We start from the raw sequence: 18,576 nt of genomic DNA, 5'->3' as shown, positions 1-18,576 counted from the left end.
TAAAAGAAAAAAAATTAAAAAGGAAGAAGTTAAGTAACAAAGATGATAATGATAAAGGTGATTATCTTTGAAATAATCTTCCAATATCTTTCCGACAATCACCTTCACCTTTTTGATTTCCCACAGTACATTGTACGTAGGAAGGACCTATATAATGATTATGTTTGTCGTTCCTTGCTTGTTTGTTCAATATGCCCATGTTCTAAGATACTATATGCTGTACCGTATCATATCCTTTTATTTCTGTTCCTATATAGCGCCATGAGTATTGCAGAATAAGCGCTTTAAACAGTCAGAGTGGACACGGGTGAGGGAGGGTTGATGGGCGGCAGCTTTTTTTTATATTTTTTTTAACACCGAATATCAAATGTATTTAACAACAGAAAATCTGTGGATGTCTGTTGGATCTCCCTGAAGGCATTTTTAAATTTATGCGTGTGTCTGTTATTTTTTTTTTTGTTTAATACATTATTTCTGTATCCGTGTATATACATTGTATCTGCATGTTTTTAGGAATATTTTATTGTATGTGCTTTGTAAGAAGCTAATAAAGAGTATAATAATAATAATAATAATAATAATAATAATAATGATAATATAAGAGTCCACAATAACCAATAGTATCATTATTAAACTTAAAATAAAAGGGTACAATAAAGTCTTTGAAGAAATTCAACCAAATGTCTGCATTTTTTTTTTTTAATTTCCCACTCATAGTTTGCCTGTTCTATTTTTTTTTTTAACTCTTTTTAAGCGTATCTTATAATGTACATAACATTTTAAGTGGGAGCCCAGCTGGCGTAGAAAGGCCAATTGCCTCTGCTGGTTCCCTCATTTTTCTCTCTTAAAATTTCCCCCTTTTAAACCTTTTTTTCCTCTCTCTTTCATTGTGTCGTATTTTCTTTTCTTGTACTTGTATATGAACTATAATCTAATGTAATGTTATTATTCTCACCTTGTTCTTTGCTTTTAATGAGAATTTGGAAATAAATGAAATGAAATGAAATGAATGAAATTATAAAATACTGGTACAAAAGTTTTGCAGTAGAGTTTAATGAGTAATGTGTAGGAACCAATAAAAAAAAACCAACAAAACAAAACATGGAGTCAAAAGGGGCCTGAGCTTTCGATTCTCAAAGGACTGAGGCAAAATGATTGTGAATGTGAATTGCGCCATCTATACTATACTGTGGAAGCATATGTACATCGACTGTGATGAGAAGTTGAAGGAACGCGCGCGGTCGAATAGTCCATGTGTGACAGTATGGATGTTATTGTCAAATTCGTTTCTCACAAAATCGGCAAAATAAGGTGGCAGCCATCCCCATGTAAAGGCATACAATTTTCCGATACATTTGTGACGGGAAGCTGGGATGATGAGGTGAATTGATCTGATTTATTTGAGTCATGGTTGTAGTAACATGTTGTTCGTAGTATTTTGATATGAATAACAATGTGTACAAATGGCCAACACTTGGTGTAGTTAGAGTACGCTCAACCGCCTTCAAGATGTTGCGCTTCGATATTTACATTGCTTTGTTGGTGGGGCCTTCATTTTCATACCTGGCTAGACCTTTGCTTTAGGCCTAGACGTAGATGAAATCTGTAGAATGATGGGCATTAATGCAGGCTTTAAGCCGTTGAATTGAGATCCAGATTCAGTTGACATTTAAAGGGGATGGCTAGTACAGTAGTAGTAACTGATCAGTGGGAATGCTGGAGGATGATTGTTCCAATCCTTGTGTGATTATTGTGTGGGATTCATTGAAGAGTACAAAACTGTTGTGTGACAATTATTTGCTTCAGAATGGTCTCATATTCAAGTAATGTGCAGTTTAATGCTTCCAGGTTGGCGTGCCTGGTCAGTGATGGGGCATTAATGTGCACATTACTTGAATATATATGAGACCGTTCTGAAGCAAATAATTTTCACACAACACTCAACAGTGTACTCTTAAATGAATCCCACAAGGATCACTGAGGATTTGAACAATCATCCCTCAGCATTCCCACTGATTCCCACTGACAGTTACTAGCCATCCCCTTTAAGTTGGCTGGGCCCTGGGTCATGCTGGACTCGTGGCCAGGGCCCAGACCCAGGTCAGGTGCTGTAAAGTTTAAGTTAGTGTAACCACTGACATGACCGAGCTCCAAACGGGCACAAAATTGTTCAGAGGCTCCAAACCAACTTCTAGGCCTAAATCAGCGCTGCACAATGACATTGTTATGATGGTCCCTGACCAGTCCACTGTTGGACCAGTAACTTTTTCAGGAATTTATCCGTAAAATATAGAAAAAACTGGGTACATGTACCTTTACTTGTCTGACAGACAGGTCGGACCAGTAGAGACTAGATTCTTAGAAGAAATAGGTTAGTGTGCAGCCTAACCCCGGGACGCTCCGTATACAGTTACACCAACACTGCGTGTTGGGGCTGGTCGCAGTTAGTGTGCAGCCCTGCCTAAGTGTACGTATTAGACTGTCTATCCTTATTCTGATTCAAATGCAATATCAATGCCGATCAATAATGGTTTTAACTTTTGGCAAGTTGAAAGAAGTCCGGTTGAGGAGTAAGATTTTTAAGAACTGCATTTCTCAATGACTTCAGTCCATTTGCAAAAGATACAGAGCCCGAAAAAGGATGTGTGTAAAATATTTTTATCTCATTAAGACAAGATTGATAGATCTCTATCTCAGTTTAATGAGATACATATTATGTAATTTCAGTGAGATAATTATCTTGTTAGAATTAGATATCTCGTTTCAATGAGGTATATGTCAATTGTCATTTTAATGAGATATCGTTTTAATGAGATGAAAAATATTCACATGTCCATTCTCTGGCTATTATTAAAGGCAGGGACACATGACAAATATTTTTAAATTAATAAAAGGAGATATTTTCTCATTAAAATGGGGTATTACGTGTTCACCGTATGTCATTTTAATGAGGAATCTCCTTTCAACGAGATGTTCTCTTGTTTATCTCTTGCAGCGCCCCGGGATTACTCAGTATTGTTTTTACCAGGGGGCTCGCCTGGTGCCCCCCCACCCCCCCCCCCCCCCCCCCCCGATCCGCCACTGTTGAGGCCCCGTGGTTCTGTGAGATTAGGCTAACATGAAGTGAGCAGGTGACTGCCATCTGCCACTTGAGCAGGAGCCACACTATACTCACTTAACCCGTTCCTTACGGGAACCAGGTTTACCAGGTTCCCTTGGGAGCAACTTATATACGGGAACCTGGTTTACCAGGTTCCCAAAATGAAGACAAGGGTGCCTGCTTCAGTGGGCTAAATTCATGTTTCTTTGTGTTAAAATGCTCAGAAAAGTGGGTTTGATAAAAGATCAGAGTTTATTCTATCAAGATTTGTTCTCCTGCTGTTTAAAAAAAGAGGGGTTTTACAGTATTATGTACCTTTTTCTGATTTAGTTTTTGCTTGTTCTGCTGTAAACTCGTACGAACATGTACATAATGATCAAGGCTGAGATCAGTTAGAAATGCGGGTTCGCTGACCCCAGTCACCTCATTCAGGTACCCGGTTTTTTGTAGACCAAAAGATTCTGAGAGCTCATCAGCGCATGCTCTATTCATACCTCGCACCCGATCAATATTTCCATTGTTCACGGGCACATGTAGCTGACCGTAGAAAGGGGGACATAATGAACCGCTTGACTGCCTTCACACAGCTGGATTACCATCCTGTGTGCCTCTCTGTCGACGGGCGAAAAGAATCTCGTTTGGGGGCATTAAAGGCACTCAGAGAATTGTGGAAGGAACAGGTTATCTTGCGACAGACAGTGTTATTACATAGACTTCTCTTTTCCAGTAATACTCTTATTTGAATCCATAGTTTCATTATGTACGTGTATGTTTAGATATTGTTGTAATACATTGTTCATTGGTTTTCCTTAAAATTGTTTCAAAAAACGAGAATGTGATTTTGGAAATACAATTTGATTTTAAATGAATTGAATTGAACATACACAGTAGCAGCCTGTTGACTTATGTATGTGGAGAATAGTGCGATATAGCAGAGGAATACCAGTGAGTCGCCATAGCAATATTCCTAATTTAGATTTACAATCATGTATGTGAAAGTGTAATGATGATGCACATAATTATGTTCTTTGCAGGTTAACAAGTTATCTCTTTGGAAAGTGCCCGAGAATCAGAACAGAGGACCTGCATGGCAACAAGAGTATGTCCAGCAGACTGCAGGCAGAAACACTGGCACTCTGGATGGGGTTGGGGAAGCTGACACTGAGCCCGTGTGTCTGTGCCAGCTGAAACATGTTGGTGATGTCACAGACATTCAGGTATGCAGCATTTTTGTTTTTTCATTTCATTTTATTCCATTCCATTCCATTTCATTTCATTTTATTCCATTCCATTTCATTTTATTCCATTCCATTCCATTTCATTTTATTCCATTCCATTTCATTCCATTCCATTCCATTCCATTCCATTTCATTTCTGCAAACAATTTCACACAATCATAAACACATCATGATTGCATGGACACGAAGTATTTTAATTATTCACATCACCTTGTGAATTGATAAGTATTCGAGTATCAACTTTAGACAAAGTCATAAAGAATTAGCGTAGTAATTAAGTAGTGGGTACGTAGTAGGCAGTTGGAAATGGAGGGGACATTTCCGTTTGTTAGTTTTTTACCTTGCTGAAGTAAAGATTGTAAGTTAAATATTGACAGCATTGAACACTGTTGGTGAAGTTTGGTGAAGAAAAAAAGGAAATTCAACCTATTTTCACTTTTCTTAGCATAGTGAAAGAGCACTTTTATCTTCAACGAAGAAGGGGAAATAATATTACCATTAACAGATGTCAGTAACAACTCGATAGAGTGTGTGCTTACCACGAAAATGCACATTTTGTGGAATTCTATATTTTCTTAAAATTGTTGTCCATACATATACATTACATTACATCTGTAGTAGTCTTCTTATCTGGTGGTTTTGATAACAGCACCAAAATTATAAAAATCTGAACTTGTGAATCAATTGTCAGATTTTTCTCGAACTTTCACTGATGTGAGCAACTTAATCTTGCTGCACTCACTCAATCCACATTCATATTTGAGTGTTGGTTTCCTGTAAGCTTCAAAATTTTGACGATAGATAGAGAAAACTTTATTCTGCAAGGTTACTCTCCCATTTACCCCTAGTTAAGACTAACTTAAACTTTGAGTAGGTCAACTCAAATGACTAATTGTGGTCAATTACAGAGAATCCTGATCTGCGACTTTTTGTGGGTTTCGAGCTGGGCAGTCACATGTATTAAGATTTCTATTTTATAATCATTCTGTTGATTATTTGATTGATATTCCTTTTTCAGTTTGCGAGCCAGGATGTGTTTGTGGCATCGTCTTCTACTGGAACAGTCCAAGCTTACAGATGCAGCAAATCTAAACAAGTAAGTCTTTACGTGCGGTGTCGTGTGATACTTTTGATGGAATTTGAAATGTATGCAGGCAAAGTTACCGGATGTTCACCTTTTGTGTATCTATGATTATAATGACATATTATTTGACATCAGAATGATCCTTCTTTGAGGTTTGTATAGATATATCTGCTTCATTATCATCACATATCTGACATGGTGTTAATGCTCTGCAGTTTAAGTTGATGGAGTTATCATCTCTGCTTATGTGATTCCATTGTGCCTGGGCCTCTCAATGCTCTCAGGCTGTGTTGTTTCTCAGTTTTGACCAAAAATGTTGACATTCCTTCTGAAGAATGTTATTATCAAGTTGATTCTTCTACAGTCTAAGTGATCCAGTGTGGATTTACTCATATTAACCTGTTGAGGAGAGACTGATTTTGCTACAACACGCATTTCCCACAGACACCTGCCCTGAGTATTCTCAAGACTCATCTTCTACAGGTTACAATGTAACATCTTTATATGTGAAAGGGGTTTGTTTGAAAAAAAAACAACAACCCAAAACCAACCCTTACAAGTGTTTCTTTGCCATCACACTGTTCCCCCTCTTTTTTTTTTTCTTTTTTTTTTTGGGGGGGGGGGGATGGTACTGTAAAAGATATACAGAATAGATACAGATATTTTTGTGAATGAGGAGGTCACAGACATTTTTTTTTTGCGCCATGTTGTCACGTTTTGACACCAAGACTTATGTGTAAGTGCACTAATGCCTGTCCATTCACTCTGCCATTGTATTGGGTTGCGATATTTCTGTTTATTCTTCAATTTTTGGCCCAACAGAAATTTGCAAAAATTGCAGCTTTTACAGTATATTCATAAATGTGTTAAATTGTTATGTTTGTGCTTTTTGAAGGAGCTGGTTGAATTCCAAAGATGGGAAGGCATCCATCATCACCGGACAGAGGGTTGCTCTTGCACATGTGTGTCTGTCAACGGCACAGATGTTGCAACATGTGGGGAAGACGGCAGGATAATTGTCTTGCGATTGGACCACCGTCAACCAATCAGAACTCTTGGTAGGTTTGTGCTATACCAGATGGCAGCTGGAATGGATCAAAATGTTTCTTATTCATATATTTGCTCCTTTGTTGAGTGTAGGAAATTGTAAAAATTTGGGTAGGGGACAGTTTATAAATTAATTTTCTCAGATTCAGTTGGAAGGGACTGCCAGGCTAAGGTAGACTTTAATATGCATATATCTGTTTTTGCTTTAAAAACACATGGCAATGACATATGTATAGCATGGCTCAGATTTCTTTCACAAGAAATCCCAGAAATAGTTAATGACGTGCGCATAATTCATCAGGTGTATTCTATGCGCGACTTCTGTCTGTCTGCGCTTTTTAACGATAAGCATACTCTCGATGCTTTCAGTGATTAGGTCCGCTATGAATGATAAAAGCATCGGCTGCACGGTAGATATAGACTACCAAGCATGCACATGTTGTGGTTGTCACTGGTTGCGTTCAGGGGACAGCAACATACACCTGCTGTACTATACATTGAGTGATGTATTACGATAAACCATCAATGTTGCTGGCAAAAGATTGGGAAGTGATCCTGCTCATTCTTGAAGTTCCTGATTGTAGCCTACACGTAAACACAGCTGTGTGAATTCTATTAGCATCGCTAGTGTGCCAGTCACTTTTTACCGTCTCCTCTTCCTATAAATCTGTACATAGATGAGGCTGATAGCTGCAGTATCAATGCTTTGGCGCACCTTAAGCAACATGAGGTCATCACGGTCAACTCCGCCGGTCAGCTCAAGATATGGGACCTACGGCAGCCAGGCTCTCAGCCGACAAGGTTTTTCATTATGTAAGTATCTCTTCAAAGACAAGTTTGGTTGTGGCAAACCACTTTGCTAGTTATGCTCAAGTAGTATGCAACCTGTACAAAATATTATAAATAAATAAAGAGATAAAGCAGCAAAAAGTTGTTTCTGCAACCAAATAGCTTGTCCCAAGCTTGATGAAAATCTAAGAGTAGATATGCTTAATAAGTGTACAAATTTGATCGAAAATATTGTAGAGCTCTTCTTTAGGGACAAACAAGGTGGACCATATATTTTACAACAATACAAGAATAAAAAAGAATCAGAAATTCTATCACAAATATGCTCACACAATGCTAACACTCAGCAAAGTTCTTAATTATGTGCAATAAACTCTAGATAGTAGTATTGTACATACAAATGCACATTGTGGGGCTTTGTACTTTCACAGAATGATAGATAAACATAGTGAATTACATATCCATGTACTCCTTGCACCAGGCAAGAAGGGAGATCATAGTTCATCACATGGGTACATGAGGACTTTGTTAAGACACAGATTTGATTCTATAGGAACAGGTTATTGCTGCGCATCTATCCCCCCCCCCCCCCCCCCCCAAGCTGTCATAGGGTGGTGTGAAACAATTTGAGCAAGATGTCAGTATTGCTCTCAGTCATTTTGCAGGTTTTACTGATGAGTATGATCTTGACTGACTGACTGAGTGAGTGAACTCTTCTTACAGATAAGAACTCTAAATTTCTCATTAAAAAATCAATGTACCCACGTGACCATGATTAATTTTGGAAAACAACGGCACTTCTCTTGCAGATCTGGCGAGAAAGTACCACTTCACTGCGTAGACCGGCACCCGACCCAACCTCACCTAGTGGCGACAGGGGGACAAAATGGCATCCTCAATATCTGGGACATGAGAAAGGAACAGCTACCAGTCACACTCTTCGATGTGCACCAGAGTCATGGTAAGAGTAGAGATAATTTTTGTAATGTTTAACGTAGTTCCTGTGGGATATGGCAATTCTCCACAGAGCTATTTATATACAGTAGGACCTCGATTATCCGGCCATGTCGGGACCGGCGGGTGTCCGGATAATAGATTTGGCCAGATAAGAGAGATATATGTGACCCGCTACAACAAAATGATCCTAAAGTCGGGCGAGGTCGATTATTTGAAAATTGCATGACATAATTCCCTAATCTTTCTGCTTTAAATTGATATATAACACGTCTTATGAATAATAATCGGCTGCGAAGATATCGATGTTTAAAAGAGAGCATGTCAAGACGTCTGGGAAATCACTGTTTCGAGAAAAGCGCCCTAAAAGTTCTCCTTGCGACGCAATCACAATCAAGAGACACGCAAGTCAGTATTCACCTCCGGACAATAGAAGTTAAGCCCTAGCAACCCCCGAAATGCTCATTCAAACACAGCGTCGGCGGTCTCCTCACCGACCAATCAGTGACCAGGATGTCAGGAGAAGCGGCTAGGCATAGCGCAACCCGCCCGCACGCACCAGTCGACTGGGCAGTGTGCGAGCTTCACGCTTCGGTTAGCGGCAAGCAGCAAACTGACCAATGAGATCACTCTGGTCGTTGTTAGGGGCGGAGCCTATGTGTGGCGCTCAATCCAAATGTTCGAACCAGTTTCTGCTTCGTTGAAATGCCAAAAAACATGGCCCAGAAAAACGCTATTTTTTGGTCTTTCCTTTCATCATTTTGCTTCAAAATTTCGACAGATGATAGAAGACATGTCAGACTCTAATAATATGTCAAATTCGGAAAATCGTAAGTTTTGACCGATTTTGATGCTCTAACTTCAAACTCGATTTTCACGGCTTCGACCGTGCGCGACTTTAGGACCATTTTGTTGTAGCGGGTCACATATGCTCAAATACAGCACTTTCTAACATATGCTAGGGGTATGTATGTTATTACCAATTCACTAATGTTATGATTTATCCGCATGGCATTGTCATGTTTCATACTGCAGAAATTGATGCAGAAATAAAACAAAATACAAGTAAAATGTCCCTTCATGTATTGTTTCGTTGATTGATATTGACCAACAATGAGATCAATATTGTGACTTGTCGAATACTGCCGTTGCATTAGATATTGTACTGTAACCACTGCTGTGCACTCAGTGCCAGTGACAAGAACGGCACCAGTCTTTGACACCATCTCACCAACTGACTTAAAAGTTACAGTCTGCTGCGATGATTGGAATATATCCTGTTGTGTATTTGCATGAAAATGGTTGAACGTGTGTTTGTTTTTATTGAGATTTGGCACTGAAAATACAAAAAATCATAAACAAAAAATGTTAGCTAGTCGACATCCAGATATCAGAGAGTCCGGATAATCGATGGCCAAATAATCAAGGTCCTATATGATGAGTCCTTGATTCTGATTTGCTTAAATTGAGGGAATCAATTTAATAATTGCCCTCGGCCTCATCAAACCAAACTGCCCCACAGTGCCAAACTGCTCAATAACACTTAACTGTTATCTTTTTGGTACACAGGAAGTACTGTATACATATATGTGTGTTCATGCACTGTAAGTACATATTTTGTATTATGCTTTATGACTTGGACTTCTTACAAATTGTGTCAATTGTGTACTTTGTGTTATGTTTCACTTTTTGTTGGATGAAAATAAAGTATAATTGAATTGAGTTGAATTGAACGGAAAAAAATCTTGTAACACTTTTTTTGTTCCCTTCGTTCAGTATGGGAAGTTAAATTCCATCCTACCAACCCAAACAACCTCTTCACCTGTTCCGACGATGGAACAGTCCTTCACTGGGACGCCACGAAGGGTCAGAGTGGTGCGGCATTTCGCAGCGTTAACACTCCCACAGGTAAGATATGTAACTTCAATGCTGATGGAATCTTGCTACCTCCATAGAGTCGATAGTTTGAGATATTTTCAAACTGTAGAGCTACAGTATAATGAATTAACCCACTCGATGCAACATTCTGAGATTGTCAGAGGCAATCTACGGGGACTATCAGGCTGGCATTGTCAGCAAGTAACAAAATTGAAACTGTGGACAACAGATGGCGCTATTCCATGAAATTAATGAAGGCTTTTGCTGTGATTTATATTTTTGATTCACATCTCCAAGTGACTCTCTGAGCAAAATGGTGACGTACAGTGTACATGGAGAATAATTTTGATGAAACTTTAGGAGTGAAGATGACCTAAGTGAAGGATCTGGAGACTAAACATCCTTGGGTAGAGATTACTTAACTCTTTATGTGCCATGGTGTATACCCTGTGTGTGCCACATTATTCTGAGACCCTAGACAGCAACTTAGTCATGCTTTGGGAAGACATTCTGTTTTCAAATCTATGTACCAGTAACTTTTATAGATCTATTTTACCCTCGAAAGGTTAAGTTGTAGAGAAAATGCCAAGCTGTGCTATGATGTAAATTGTATGACAAGTCTAGGATTTTTTTTATACTGTCAAAAGACCAGTAGCTTCATTATTGTAGAGGTGTGACTTCTACGCACAAGACGGCAACAGAAGCCTTAAAATACTCGCAAATCCAATAAGGCACAGCTTGGCATTCAATCGCCACATAAAATGCAAGCTATATGGTACAGGAATAGAATTGTGAGAAAATTTTGGGCAGGATTGTGTGTTTGAGCAGGTCGCTGGGGTGACAAGACCTTGTATCTGAAATATTGATGAAAATGACTATTTTGGATTAATGGTAAAAAAAACTGTTCAAGACCAGTAGCTTCATTATTGCAGAGGTGTGACTTCTACGCACAAGACGGCAACAGACGCCTAAGAATACTCGCAAATCCAATAAGGCACAGCTTGGCATTCAATCACCACATAAAATGCAAGCTACATGGTACAGGAATAGAATTGTGAGAAAAGTTTGGGCAGGATTGTGTGTTTGAGCAGGTCGCTGGGGTGACAAGACCTTGTATCTGAAATATTGATGAAAATGACTATTTTGGATTAATGGTCAAAAAAACTGGTCAAGACCAGTAGCTTCATTATTGTAGAGGTGTGACTTCTACGCACAAGACGGCAACAGAAGCCTAAAAATACTCGCAAATCCAATAAGGCACAGCTTGGCATTCAATCACCACATAAAATGCAAGCTACATGGTACAGGAATAGAATTGTGAGAAATGTTTGGGCAGGATTGTGTGTTTGAGCAGGTCGCTGGGGTGACAAGACCTTGTATCTGAAATATTGGTGAAAATGACTATTTTGGATTAATGGTCAAATAATGGGTTGAGTGATGTCCTGGCCAAACCCCAACTGTCTATACTCCAAAAAAGAAGCCACCACAGCATGTCAAAGGTAGGGCTATCCCATTCAATGTAGCGCATTGGCCGCCATGATTTTTGGCTCTTCTGAACATTTGACATTTTGTAGGTACGAGGTCATGTCACCCCAGCGACGAATGCAAACTTGGCAAGGCAGAGGTAATTTATTGTATCACCATGGCCTTCCTGTCAGACTCAGGCACATTGCTACATCAGAGTGGGCATGCCAAAGTTACGACTAGGGCAAGTTTAGAGGGATAAACTGAATGCTGATTTAAAAAAAAAACTGCAAGTTAAAGAGATGGATAGTATTGGTGGAGATGAGGATTGGGCTTTTAACTTTTTGCAAGATATCAAGAAAACACTTGTGAAATAGTATAGAGCATACCAATCTAAGAGGAATTCAAAGTTTATTGGATGAAAATAAGTATCGGAACGGTTGAGATATTTAAAAACAAAGTAAAACAAAGCGATTGTAATGGAAGATGGGTCCCAACTTTTATTAGTATTGCTCTGTTTTGGGTATCTCAGCCATTTCAAAACAGATTTTTATCAAATAAACATTTATTTCCCCTTGGGATTACATGCTCTTTCATATTTCATGAGAGGTTTCTCATCTTAAAAAAAAAAAAAAAAATTGTGAAGTTAAGTCTCAACCAAAACTATACAATTCCATTAAGCAAAATGCCCTTGAATATGAAGGGTTCAAAGAAAAACACTGAATCAAGTGCATCAAAATACAGAAATTGTAGCAATTGTGACCGTGCATAACAAAACCAATGAAAATTTATAAAGGTGAACTTTACAGTAGGCCTATAAATGTTTTGGATCAACAATGGTGAATTCTAGTTTTCTATCTTTCTGAGGGAATACCATATTAAAATAAAGGTGTGTTAACCACACTTTTTTGCTGCCTGAAACAGGACAAAATTCAGGGTACGATTTATACACCTTACACTAAAGTCACAGTACATACTTACTGTGTGTCTGCATATAGTGTACTGAGGATATTATTAGATTGCGTGTGGAGGGTTGAGATGATGATGATGATGATGATGATCCACAGCATTTGTATGGCGCCATATATCTGTCACAGAAACATTCAAAGGTCGCAGACTCCTCCAAGACAGTTAGCAATTAAATGTCTGGTGAAAATTGTGAGTCTTGAGTGAGTGAGGCTTTGAAGTGATCCAGTTTGTCAATTTCACGGAGGAAAGATGGGAGGGAGTTCCATAGGTGAGGAGCAATAGAGGAAAACGCCCGGTCTCCGTATCCCTTGAGATGTGTGATGGGCACCTAATGGAATGCTTAAAGGGGATGGCTAGTAACTGATCTGTGGGAATCAGTGGGAATGCTGGGGGATGATTGTTCCAATTCTTGTGGGATTCATTTAAGAGTACATTATATATTTTTTGTTGTGTTCAAATTGTTTGCTTCAGAATGGTCTCATATTCAAGTAATGTGCAGTTTAATGTTTCCAGGTTAGCATGCCTGTACAGTGACGGGGCGATCATCTGCACATTACTTGTGAGTATGAGACCATTCTGAAGCAAATAATTTTCACACAACAATAAATATATAACGTACTCTTAAATGAATCCCACAAGGATTGGAACAATCATCCCACAGCATTCTTACTGATTCCCGCTGATCAGTTACTAGCCATCCCATTTAAACTAAAAACCGATAAAAACACATGAGAGACATTTTAATCGTTCAAATTTTTGATGGCGCATCACATAATTGATGTCAGCAATGCTGCTTGGAATATCCATGGCAGGCCATTCTGTCTAGGTGGAGCTAACAGAAGAAACATTGTGCCTTGTGGCATAGATGTTCTGTCGTACCCTGACTAGAGCCTAAATATAGTGTCATATATTGATTGCATATTGCTTTATATGCATGACTGCCAGGTACAAACAAACTCAAAAACAGCCAGTTGAACCTGCCATTGCTAAACAAAGAAAATACAGTGTATCACAAATGATCAATTGAGGGAGAACAAACCCTTCTTTAATTTCCTTTTCGTTAAATTTTTCGTACTCAATCATACCTACGCCGAGTGTTGGTGAAATAATTTCCTTTTCATCATCCATTGTACTGTATATTACTGTCTTTTTTTATGGCACAAATCAACATGTTTTCTTGCCCAAACATTTCACTCAATTCAACCGACATATCGGCAGTATCTGCAATTGTCGCGGGCTGTTCCCCCCTCCCCCTCCCCCCGTGGCTGAAAAAGGAGGTGTGTTAAATGCACCATTATTTATGGCAAAAGCAAGTTGAAGAATGTTGTAAAAAATTGCCACACAACTAGCATTGCTGAGACGCCTGCGGAAGTACCTAACCGAAAGTAGCGCTAAAATCCTGGCAAACTCATTAATCCTACCGTATTTTGATTATTGTTCTTGTGCATGGTCAAACTGCTCACAAACCCTTAAAGATGTGCTTACCAAACAACACAAGAAAATGGCCAGAGTGGTAAGGAGAGCGGATCACACAGTGCCAACCAATCAGGTGCTTGGAAGGTTACGTTGGATGACGCTTGAAGAGAGGTGGCGTTTGAACACTTGTAAAGCAGTCTTTAAGACACTTCATGGCAACATGCCCGAATATGTGCAAGAACTCATCACGCCTCTTGGTAACATACTTGATTCATATCGTACGCGAAACACAAGTTATAATGGTCTCATAATTCCACAAGTTAAAACTCAAGCCGGAAAAAAATCGTTTTCACACTATGCATCATGTATTTGGAATCAGCTCCCCGCTGAAGTCCGAAACGCCACCTCTCTTCAAGCGTTCGTAAAAGCATACATATCTCACTTGGGGTAGAATTCGGGTATTTTTGATATTCCTGTTTAATGTTAAGGTATTATTATTTTTCTCAAATAATATGAGTTTGTGTATTATTATCGTCAAGGATTAACTTTGCATTTCTTCATTTATATAGAGTATTGATATTGTGTTGATGTTATGATGTAAAAAGGAATGTCCTTGATTTGTTATTTTGTGTTTGTTGAACTGTTATATTTTGTCATTCTGTTGCAGGGCCCCCTTGGATAACAGTGTTTAAACCACTGATGGGGCTACCCTGGGTAAAGAAAACTGAATAAATAAATAAATAAATCTTTTTATGCCTCCGCCAACGAAGTGGCCGGAGGCATTATGTTTTCGGGTCGTCTGTCCGTACGTACGTCCGTCCCATTTTGTTTTTGTCCATATCTCAAGAACCGTGTGGTGGTTTTGCATCAAACTTGGTATGAGGGTATATCCTGGGGGATAATACTTTGTTTGGATTTTAGGGTCAAAGGTCAAAGGTCACAGGTTATTTTGTGAAAAAAGGTTGAAAATTCATGTTTTTCTCCATATCTCGCAAATGGTTCAAGGTATCTTCATGGAACTTAGTATATGATATGCTTGTTCCAATGGGCAGTGATTATCTAGGGAAGTTGGGAGTCATGGTTCAAAGGTCAGGGGGTCAAAGGTCAAGGTCAACTCCTCAAAATATCACTACTTTCCTTATATTTATGCAATGCCTGAAGGTTTTTTGTCCCCGCCGAACGAGTTCGAGCAGGGGACTATGAAACGGGCTCCGTACGTGTGTGTGTCCGTGTGTCTGTCTGTCCGTCCGTCCGTCTGTCTGTCTGTCTGTGCGTCCGTGTGTGATCAAAATGTTCAATTTGCTTCTTCTCTGTCATTTATGAGCCAATTTTGATTCTGTTTGCTTTATATGATAGCACTACATGGGAGCTTTGAAACTTCTACACAGAATTTCAGTTGTGACCTTTGACCTTGACCTTTGACCTATATTGTACATTTTGCTTCAAAATGCTACTCCTTCGCCATTTCTAACCCGATTTCGATTCCGTTTGCTTTATGTGATGGCACTAGGTGAGGGCTTCAAAACTTCTACACAGAATTTTGACCTTTGACTTCTTTGACCTTTGACCTTGATTTTTGACCTTTATTGTACATTGGCTACAAAATGCTACTCCTTCGCCATTTCTAACCCGATTTCGATTCCGTTTGCTTCATGTGAAGGCACTAGGTGAGGGCTTCAAAACTTCTACACAGAATTTTGACCTTTGACTTCTTTGACCTTTGACCTTGATTTTTGACCTGCATTGTACATTTTGCTACAAAATGCTAAGTAAACACTCCTTTGCCATTTCTAACCCAATTTCATTTCCATTCGCTTTATGTGATGACACTACAGTCTAGGTGAGGGCTTCAAAACTTCTGCACAGAATTTTGACCCTTGACTTCTTTGACCTTTGACCTTGATTTTTGACCTATGTTGTACATTGGCTACAAAATGCTCCTCCTTTGCCATTTCTAACCCGATTTCGATTCCATTTTCTTTATGTGATGGCACTAGGTGAGGGCTTCAAAACTTCTACACAGAATTTTGACCTTTGACTTCTTTGACCTTTGACCTTGATTTTTGACCTATATTGTACATTGGCTACAAAATGCTACTCCTTCGCCATTTCTAACCCGATTTCGATTCCGTTTGCTTTTTGTGATGGCACTAGGTGAGGGCTTCAAAACTTCTACACAGAATTTTGACCGTTGACTTCTTTGACCTTTGACCTTGATTTTTGACCTATATTGTACATTGGCTACAAAATGCTACTCCTTTGCCATTTCTAACCCGTTTTCGATTCCGTTTGCTTTTTGTGATGGCACTAGGTGAGGGCTTCAAAATTTCTACACAGAATTTTGACCTTTGACTTCTTTGACCTTTGACTTCTTTGACCTTTGACCTTGATTTTTTACCGATATTGTACATTTTGCTACTAAATGCTACTTCCGGCGGGGACATATTTTACGCACCGCGTAATTTCTACTTTTCCTTGTTTTTTTAAACTTGATGTATGCATGTATTTAATACCCGATATATATTCTGTGGGAAGTTTCTTGCCAAAAGGTCAAAGGTCAAAAGGTCAAAGGTCAAGTGAAAGCGTTGAATTGCACTTTTTCCTCCATATCTCAAAAGTAACTCAAGGTATCATCATGAAACTTACATATTTATGCATGTTCAACCTAACAGTGATTCTCTTTGGAACTGTGAGGTCAAAGGTCAAAGGCCAGGTTTAGATAATGCTATTTTCCCATTTGATACTGAAATTATACTTTTTCTCAATACCTTGAAAATTACTCAATGCATAAACTTATTAAAGGGTCAAAAGTCAAGTAAAAATCATCAGTTCCCCAAATACCTGCACTCTGACATTTTAATCATTCATCCAATTGAACCTAGTTCTAGGAAAGTGAACATTCAGCACATTTGTGTCAAACCTGTCATTTTAATATTTTGCCAATTGTGTGAAACTGTCATCGCACATTGTCAAGACATTGTACTATAGACCTATTAGGAGAACCATGCATTATGGCGGAGGCATATCAGTCGCCGTAGCGATATATCTAGTTTTCACCTAAAACCTGAAGTTTTCAGGGCTTAGGTCAAGTGAGATCATGTACTAATTTTTCATTTGTCAGCACTTGTCCGTATTGTTTGCTCATGAAGCATGTGAGAATGTTCTTGGAAATCTGACAAGAATTTTAGAAAACAGTCATCAGTATCATGACGCTCAAAAATTTCCGGAATGATAATGAATATGATGATTTGATAATTAGTATATTAAATTTTATGATGTCACAATAAAAGCCCCTTTTTCTCAAAAGTAGCAATTGGAAATCTGGGGTTCAATTTTCTGTGACTTCCATCTTTTGGTTAGGATCCATCCAATTTTGATGAATAGTACATCCCAGTGCAAACTCTCTTCAATCAAAATCTGACCTGAACTAGATTTTGTTTGGAGATCCTTTTATTTTATTTTGCAATGCAAGGAACATGCAAGTTGAGGTATAATGCATCTGTCCAATTCAGTTTAAATACCTGGGCATTATTAAACTATTTATGTCATCAATAGAGTCACATTTAAGCATGAAAAGGCAATTCGTGGATGGAATAACTTGCTGGACGGTCTTTGTTATCTATATCTACTCCTTTATGCCAGGTCATGCCCAGCAGCCTACTATGAATACAAATTAGCCTAAAACGTGCTCTGCTAATGACATACTGCCCTCGTTGGCCGATAACTAATTGTCTTATGCATCACTGTCGTCTAGAAAATGGGCAACCAGGGCATGCCTTGAATATGTCTACCATGATAGGGCATCGTGAATAGTCGGACATTAGTAAGACAAGAAGAGAAGCAATTTCTTTTGTACATGCATTTGCTCGGCACTTACTAACTGCCAAAAGAAAAGAAGGTACTTTGTATTAAGATGAATGATGCCAATAGGGGAACACAAATTGAATGTTGTGAAAGTAATTAATTCATTGCTTTGTCACACATTTTCAAATGTGCCGTAACTGTGGTAAGTACTGCTGATTGCCAATGAATGGCTTTTTGATTTTTAATTGCATATCTTCTGCTCTGTTTTGGAAAATAGAGAATTCTCTAAACATGGGTGCAATTTGAATATCTGCATATTGAACGTAGCATAATTATTTCTTTACCCAATGCTCATTGAATATGGTATCATTATGATGATCAAGATGATGATGAGGATGATCATAACAGTGCTGATGATAATCATGATTTAATAACTTTATCATTATTTTAGGGCCTGGTGCTTCAAGCAATCTTCTGCGGCGCGTACCAACCAAAAGTGCGCCCTCTGTGGATGGAGAGACATCGAGCCCTTGGTTGAACAGTGACTCCGCCAGCGGTCAGCTTGAGATCAACCACGTCCTGCCTTCCAATGTCAATCCGGTCAATTCTCTGGACGTCGAAGGCCCCCAGCTGGTCTGTGGCACGGACGGAGAGGCGCTGTACTACATACCAAACATGAACATCTATTTGTGAAGGACTTGGTCACGGGTACAGAACTGTGGTAGATTCTCTAACCTTGCATTGACCACGACCATCAGTTACCGAGAGTTTGATGTCTGTGTGCCAAGCAGTCAATAGATGTTTGACTGTCGCTGTGGCAGAGACTTCTAAAG

The 18,576-nt window shown here is 38.9% G+C and overlaps 1 protein-coding gene across 1 annotated transcript; it reads left to right on the top strand.

The window, feature by feature from the left end:
* Window positions 1-1,253: 1,253 nt before the first annotated feature.
* On the top strand, window positions 1,254-18,436 carry LOC139721702 (nucleoporin Nup43-like). The gene is made up of 8 exons (XM_071633031.1): window positions 1,254-1,381; window positions 4,135-4,317; window positions 5,357-5,434; window positions 6,318-6,480; window positions 7,147-7,282; window positions 8,068-8,219; window positions 9,989-10,120; window positions 18,195-18,436. Exons 1-8 carry the CDS (start codon window positions 1,265-1,267, stop codon window positions 18,434-18,436), a joined length of 1,203 nt encoding a protein of 400 aa, XP_071489132.1. The 5' UTR covers window positions 1,254-1,264.
* Window positions 18,437-18,576: the final 140 nt, after the last annotated feature.

This window comes from Diadema antillarum, unplaced genomic scaffold (genome assembly GCF_040938485.1).
Source record: "Diadema antillarum isolate AM-2024a unplaced genomic scaffold, OU_Dant_1.0 scf00000147, whole genome shotgun sequence".
Classification (NCBI taxonomy): Eukaryota; Metazoa; Echinodermata; class Echinoidea; order Diadematoida; family Diadematidae; genus Diadema; species Diadema antillarum.
Note: the sequence above shows the minus strand (reverse complement) of the source record. Positions and strands in the feature narration are given on the sequence as shown.

Excerpts from the sequence above, each read along its gene's own strand:
- LOC139721702 (XM_071633031.1), top strand. The coding sequence starts at position 1,265 with ATGGATGTTATTGTCAAATTCGTTTCTCACAAAATCGGCAAAATAAGG. Across the intron at positions 5,435-6,317 it reads GATGCAGCAAATCTAAACAA|GAGCTGGTTGAATTCCAAAG; the intron begins GTAAGTCTTTAC and ends TGCTTTTTGAAG. Across the intron at positions 10,121-18,194 it reads CAGCGTTAACACTCCCACAG|GGCCTGGTGCTTCAAGCAAT; the intron begins GTAAGATATGTA and ends TCATTATTTTAG.